Raw genomic sequence first — 8,116 nt, forward strand, 5'->3', positions numbered from 1 at the left:
TTTTGTTACACCCTGTATATTTAGGTTAGCAAAATAATGTATTTAGTTGATATTACATGTACAAAATATTGTTAAAATAATTTTTATACCTAAGTTAATTATTATTGTGGAAGCTTTAGGTCTTCCTTTTATTTTATTTTAATTAATATAGTTAATTTAAAAACAAATACTAAAATAAAAAATAAGAAATCTCTTTACTAATCAATATTAAAGTGTAAACACAACGCGATTAGACAAATCCATGCCTCACTCTACTTACCACAGCATAAACGCGGCTTAAGTTAGCGTGTATGCAAGAAACAAGTAACAGAGCACGCTAAATAGTGACGTCACTAAATTGATGACGTTTAGCGTGTACCTAACTTTTTTATTTGCGTACACGTTAGCGTGTACCTAGACACAGCGAAGAAATAATTATTTTAAATATCGTAAATTTTTTTATGACGTTCTGAAAATGAAAGTATGTGATCGCGAAAAATTGTTGACTGGCAATGACTTTTGACAGGTGATGTGGGAGGGGATCCTTTCAACCAACATCAGTAAACGTCAACATTATTTAGATATGTACCCTGAAAATGAATCGTAGTGAGGGTTTTGTTAAAAGAAGGAATGTAACAAGGGAAAATAGTGAGGGTTTAAACAAAGAAGAACAAAATAATGATAAGAAATCGAGCCGCGACGAAGATATCGACGATGGTGATTCTAAAGAAACAAGGTTGACGTTGATGGAAGAGGTCTTGCTCCTTGGTCTCAAAGATAAAGAGGGTTACACGTCTTTTTGGAACGACTGCATTTCCAGTGGCTTAAGAGGATGTATTCTAATCGAATTGGGGCTTCGAGGGCGGGTCGAACTGGAGAAAACTGGTATGAGAAGAAGAGGCCTTCTTGCGAGGAAACTAATTATTAAAAGTGACACCCCCATTGGAGACGTACTTCTGGACGAGGCTTTAAAACATCTTAAGGAGACGGAACCACCAGAAACAGTTCAAAGTTGGATTGAATACTTAAGTGGAGAAACCTGGAATCCATTGAAACTGCGATATCAGTTAAAGAATGTTAGAGAACGTTTGGCAAAAAATTTAGTTGAAAAAGGTGTGCTTACCACTGAAAAACAAAATTTTTTATTTTTTGATATGACCACACATCCCCTAACAGACAATGTCACAAAAAGTCGATTAATCAAGAAAATTCAAGATGCCGTTCTCTCCAAATGGGTAAATAATCCTCAACAGATGGATAAACGGATGCTAGCTCTGATATTCCTAGCACACGCAAGTGATGTACTCGAGAATGCTTTTGCACCTCTCAACGATGATGATTATGAATTAGCAACTAAACGAGTAAGAAAACTCCTAGATTTGAATTTCGAAGAAGAAGCCAACAAACCAAACACATCTGATGTGTTGTGGGCTGTTTTCGCTGCTTTTACTAAATAAAAAGTGTAACAAGTATGGTTATTTTTTGCCAAATGACCAATACCTCAAAATCGAAACTAATTTTAGATCTTTTGAGGTATAGAATTAAAACCTTATAAGTTTATTTGATGGTTTACAGGTAACTTTTATAGTATTCATAATTGTTTACATACTAACGATACGATTAGAAATAACATTAGGACGCTGAAGTACTTATACAACTACATATTGTTCTCATGTATTTTCTGGTCGTATAGTCCAATATATGTCTCCGCTTTTTATAAAACTCTTTGTTCTCAGGTAAATAAAGTATTATTTCCAAAATCTATATTTGGGACATTACTGTAAAGCCTCATTTGACTTAGAGGAAATTAAAATTGCTATAAAAGTTTCATCCCATTTGCAAAACATTCGTATTTTATATTTTTTTACTAAGTATCACATCTTTTAGGACCTTTATATCTAAACAAGAGAACTAAGAGACTTATTAATATTCAGTTCAGCGGGATGCTATTACTCAATTTGTGAAATTATATATAAACAATGGATCATTTTATGAAACAGTTAGATCCCTTGTTTATGGATTTTCACACCTTGTAAAATAGTACCACTCAGCTGAATACTAATGACTCTTAGTTCGCTGGTTCCACTATACATATTTATTTTCATATTTAACATAGCATAATTTTTGAGATTCCTTCAAAAATATAACGTCTATGAAATATCACTATTAAATACAAATTTTAAAGTATATAATATATAGCTTCAAAAATCAATCTGAGAACAAAGAGTGCTAGTATCATGTTATTTAAACCAATTGATTTTTCTAAATTTCTATATCAGTTAATAGTGTTGTTTTATGAACTTGTTGACTGAGTAGGAGCATTTTTCGATTCCAAAACCATGGATATTAATTTCTTTATGGGTAGTTTTTTTTACTATGGGACATTTCTTTGTACACAAGCAAATTTTATTAACACTGGACCCTAGATGGTCATTTCATTTCTTGAAATAACTTTTTTCCTTCAAAATATCCTTTTTCTTTAATTTTCTCTACATTTTTTTAAATATGTATATTCCTCGTCTTTTTTGTATCAACATTGTTATAAGCTTTTTTATTAAACAGTATTCCAGGTTTTATTTGGAACATTTGGGAATATAACTTTGATCCAGAATTATTCCAGTCTGAGTCTGTATTCAATCTTGTCCAGATTACAGAGATGCTCTAGTAATCGTGGAAGCTTAGCAGTACTGGAAGACTAGGATTTTGATTGAGATGTGATAATTTTGATTCTTTGAAGTAAATATTGGATTATATATTTTTTTAATAATCATATAGACGAAACAACATTTTAGTCTTGATTCTCTCGTGTTATTTGCTCTTACTGAAAAGTATTGATCAACTTTTAAATAAAGAAAATACTGTACCTCAAAAATTATGTATTTAAAAATTCGGTGGATGTTATTTGGTAAAGGATTACCAAATAACACTTTTCCTTGAATATATATATATTGAACTTTTTATTTTGTAAATTTTTGTTAGGTTTAGAATTATTGAGTAATTTTACAACATATTATCTAATTTAGAGTTTTAGATTTGTAGGTAACCTTGAAAATAGGGTAGTCCCTTTTTAGATTATTAGATTTTGGTATACCTAAACAAGAGCACTAGAGGACGCATTTAATATTCAGTTCAGCGGAATGCTATTGTTTGATTTGTGAAATTATACAAACAAAGGATTATTTCATGAAACAGGTAGGTCGCTTGTTTGTGGAATTTCACTCGCTGAGCTACCCCGTTCAGCTGAATATTAATGACTTTCTTAGTTCTCTGGTTCACCTATATCACTAATTGAAAACACCTTATTTAATTTTACAGTATACTTAAAAACCATAAAATACATCTTCGTACATTGTCTTCAGTTATTTAATAGTAACTATTAAGTGCTCTACTCAGTGGCAACCTCACCTTTACTTTCAGTTTATCCTTTCATTATAAAACATAACAAATTCTTCTTTTGTATCGATAAGTCCTGGTCCTTGTGCAATGTTATAGTCCCCAAGAATTTTTTATTGTGTTATTATTATTAGAATCCTGTTTTGCATTACTTATTATTTTTAATATAATAGATCTTTAGCCTATGATCATCATTTCATCACAGACATCTTGTTTTATTGTGCTGCTGACACTTCTAGTCCATATTTTAACTCTATACAGTAATATAGTAAACAAATTATATATACCCTATTCCATGAATATATGACTGTCTTGAATTAGGGCGAAAACCAATATTTCACTGTGAAAAATATGAATACCGAAAGTAATTTTCAAATTACATTGTTGTTTATTGGAATAATAATTAGAACAACCAATTTACTTTCATACTTATGTTGGCCACTAAAATATTCGTTGTCGCGATAATCCAAAACAGTCGTATATTCATGGAATAGCCATTATTGTTAGTTATATCAGTATTTTTTTGTAAAAAGTAACCTACTGTTTGTATTACAATCTGTCCTTGTAAGCTACCTTATAGAAGATGTGATAAAGTACTTTAGTATGCTACCAGATAGTGTGATACTAATATGACAAAATAAACATTACTGTTTTTAACAAGTCAGTCTTTATTTCTTTATAATGATTTCTATATGGAAGAACTTGTGAGGATAATTCTGAAACAATAAATTTCAATACTGGCTAACATTTAGAAGATATTGTTAAAAACTATACTAGCAATGGTATGTTACTCAAAAAGATCACTGAAGCTTACAGCTTCAATCTATACTATAGATATATCAAATTATCAGTTTTGTGATAAAAACTGATGGAATTTCTTAACTGATTTTTTATGTTGAGTCTTTTGGAGACTGTATGCTCCAAATAATTAATTTATAAATACTATAGTGCTGTATATAATGCATATGATTAAATTTTTTATATGTTCTGTTTAAATATCAAAATTCAAAAACAATCAATCATCACATAATACATATTTATTTGTGGTGCTTATCTCTATATTTGCTAGATTCTAGACTACATATCTAAATTTACTGAATTAAACAAAAGTTTTAGTTAAAAGACTAGTATTGTCAGTATTCCAAAAAAATATTTTTTAATAAAATATTCATAATACATAGATACATTTTTAAATTGCTGTTATTTTCAAGGTTGCCTGCAAACTTAACAATATTTATTAGCATATACCATAATGTTAACTGGCCCTTTCAATTAATTATTTGTATAAACTGTGATAGTCTGTCACTTACATGCTCTAGACGAATATTATCTAAACAAAGATTCTCTAAAAAATATTCCCTAAAAAACTAATAATTAATTTCAAAGTGTTCTGCAAACATCATGTAGCAGCTGATAATGTTGTATATATAAAATTTATATTATATTATATTGATTCATAATTATGTTGAAGAGATGTTTTTATGAAACAGTTCTTGAGCAGTTTCTTTGCATTATGGTTATTGCTTTACTACAAATTAAATATATTTTTGTTCTGTCTTTGCTGTAATTTATTTTTACATTGCAAAAATATTGATATTTTAATTTGAGCACCGTTCTTTATACATTAGCAGTGAAATGGCATGTGGCAAGATGGAATAATTATCAATACATAATTAATTTGTTACAAAATTTATAGTACACTGAAAATATGTTTCCAACTTCACATTTTTTAAGTATTTGTATTAGTGTTAATTTAACTTTCTATGTTTAGATAAATGTCATACATATAATAAACCTAAATGTCTATATGAGTTTTTTTAGTATATGTACACACATATTTTCATATCATCAATACTTTCCTTTAGGACATTTTATTTTAATTGCTCACTATCTAGATATTTCATGTATGTACAGTCCCTGGCCAAATTATTAGTCACACTATAGGATTTTGTAAACAATGTTATTTATCAGGTGGTACTAAATAGGTTTTTGTAGGTACCAGACACAATGTACATGTGTTTAATTGTCTATATTTTATCACAAATAAAACATTATTATGAATGAACAAATATTATGGACTCTTTAAAGAAAACAGACATAATGACTAATATTATATTAATAAACTCCTGGACAAAATTAACGCACCACTTTTAATTAATCTAAATATTTACAATATGAACACAAAATAAAACTAAGTTACATTGAAATAATAATAAACACCTACAAATAAGTCCAACATGACTTTATCATGACCTTAATTTGCCTTATTGTTTCTTTAAAAAATTGTTTTTGTTGGAAATGCGTAAATAAGCTAGCATAACTCCAAATTGCAAAAAGAAGAAAATCAGTAAAGTAACACAATAAAATGCATCTTGGTCAACACTAATACGGTGTAGGCCCTCCTCTACTTCTTATGACTGCATTTATGCGTCGAGGCATGCTTGATGTCAAATGTTCAACAAAAGCTTGCGGAATATTCTCCCATTCTTCAATAACGGCCTCAATGAGTTGGTTGTGATTGGCAATAAGGGGTCTACGACTTCGAATCTTTTTTTTTTAGATAGTCCCATAGATGCTCTATAAGATTTATGTCCGGAATGTTAGGTGGCCACTCTAATAATGGAGTATCAACATCATTTAGGTAGCCAATAACCTGTCGAGCCACATGAGGACGAGCGTTGTCTTGCATGAATAAAAAATTAGGTCCAAGAAACGGAGCAAAATGCATTACAAGTTCGACAATAATGTTGTCTAAGTAATAATGGGCATTCATAGACCTCGTACGTATGGGGACCAACTCCGTACGAGCTTCAAAACAAATTCCCCGCCAAAACATTTCAGAGCCACCACTAAAAGGTATTTTAGGAGAGATATTGCAGCTGGCAAACCTTTCTCCTCGCTTTCGCCAGACATTATCACGACCCTCTGGAGCTTTTAGGCTTACTCTAGTCTCATCGGAGAAAAGAACTCGTTTCCAATCATCGATGGTCCAATTTTGATGCAATCTTGCAAAATTTAATCTCTGAACCCTGTGTTCTCTGGTAAGCAAGGGTTTTTTGGCCGGTTTCCTATTGCTCAATTCTGCTTCATGTAAACGTCTTCTAACTGTTCGAGACGATATCGCGACATTTCGAACATCTGTTAGTTCAGTTTTTAGCAAATTGTTGGTGACTCTCCTCTCTCTGAGAGCACTTTGTTTCAAAAAACGATCATCAATTTGATTAGTGCAACGTTTTCGCCCTTGCCCTGGTCTTCGATGGTACGACCCTGTTTCATTATATCGCCTCACCTTGCGACTGATGCTGGAATGATGTCTTCCTAATAAACCTGCAACGTATCACATTGAATATCCTTCATCTAGGAGAGTCGATGCTCGCACTGCCTCCTCCATTGACAAATTTCTTTGGCGGTTCATTTTTTATTTGATTTTTATGCAAATGAACTTCCAAATATGCATGTGATGAAAAATATCACAATAAAAAGCTTGTGTCTCACTAGCACTTTGCTTTAATCGGCACTTTTTATGAAAAGTTTAACACACTTTTGGTCTAAAACGAAGTTTAATACAAATTATTGTTAAAACAAGACTATTATTAGCTTACATAACAACTGTCACTGTCAAACAAGGTCCATAGGCAACTTGTCGTACAGTAAATTATCAATAAATAAATATTATTGAGAAAAATAGGAGTGGTGCGTTAATTTTGTCCAGGAGTTTATTTTAATTAATATTTATATTTTGTTTAGCCACCTTTTGGCCGCTATTAGAGCTTTAATTAGAACATGTAGCTATCCCATGTTAAAATCAAGCTCTAATAACGCCCAAAAGTGGCTCAACAAAATATTAATAAATTACTTCAAGAAATCAACGCAACAGCTTAAAAATGGGTCATTTTTATGTCTCGAATTTCCTAAACTTGTGGTCCGATTTAAGTGATTTTTTTAATATGTTTTAGCCTTATTCTTTAACAATATCGCTGTAATAATATTGTTGCTAGACAAGTAAATTGTCACAACTAGCATTTATAAAATACTGAAATTAAAACCCAAATATAGCCTCAGGTTTTCTTAACATTCTGTTTTTGATTCAATCGCTTATGTTGGATGATAAAAAAGTTGGGTACTTTAACAATTAAGCATGTTTTTCATCAATACATGGTGTGCAACTAACTTTAAAGGGTAATTCTACATGAAAAAAAATGACATTTTGCTTTATAAACTTATGTCCTCAAATGTTTCATATCGGAAATACGGGGTGTGGAAATTTTTCTTAAAAACTGACGATTTACTTATTGCTCTAAAACCGGTTGAGATATTATGCAAATGAAATTTGGTAAAATATTTGAAATTTGGAAAAGAATTGCCCCTTGAAGTTTGCCGCACTTAGATATTTAGAAACACCCTGTATTGATGAAGAACATGGCTAGTTGTTAAAGTACCTAACTTTTTTATTATCCAACATAAGCGAATGAATGAAAAAAAAAAACAGAATGTTAAGAAAACCTGAGGCTATAGTTGGGTTTTAATTTCAGTATTTTATAAATGGTAGAATATTCCACAGGGTGTGCTGAACTTTGAGAAAAAAACAGTTTGATTGGTACACCCGGTATACAGTGACAATTTACCTGTCTAGCAAAAATTTTATTACAGCGATATTGTTAAAGAATAAGGCTATAACATTTAAAAAAATCACTTAAATCGGATCACAAGTTTAGGAAATTCGAGACATAAAAAATGACCCATT

The 8,116-nt window shown here is 30.8% G+C and overlaps 1 protein-coding gene across 1 annotated transcript; it reads left to right on the top strand.

Moving 5' to 3' along the window:
* Positions 1-507: 507 nt before the first annotated feature.
* LOC126893205 (Golgi phosphoprotein 3 homolog sauron) lies at positions 508-5,178 on the top strand. The gene has a single exon (XM_050663170.1). The coding sequence runs from the start codon at positions 576-578 to the stop codon at positions 1,434-1,436; it is 861 nt and encodes a 286-aa protein (XP_050519127.1). The 5' UTR covers positions 508-575; the 3' UTR covers positions 1,437-5,178.
* Positions 5,179-8,116: the final 2,938 nt, after the last annotated feature.

The sequence above is a fragment of the Diabrotica virgifera genome, chromosome 10 (genome assembly GCF_917563875.1).
Source record: "Diabrotica virgifera virgifera chromosome 10, PGI_DIABVI_V3a".
Taxonomy (NCBI): domain Eukaryota; kingdom Metazoa; phylum Arthropoda; class Insecta; order Coleoptera; family Chrysomelidae; genus Diabrotica; species Diabrotica virgifera.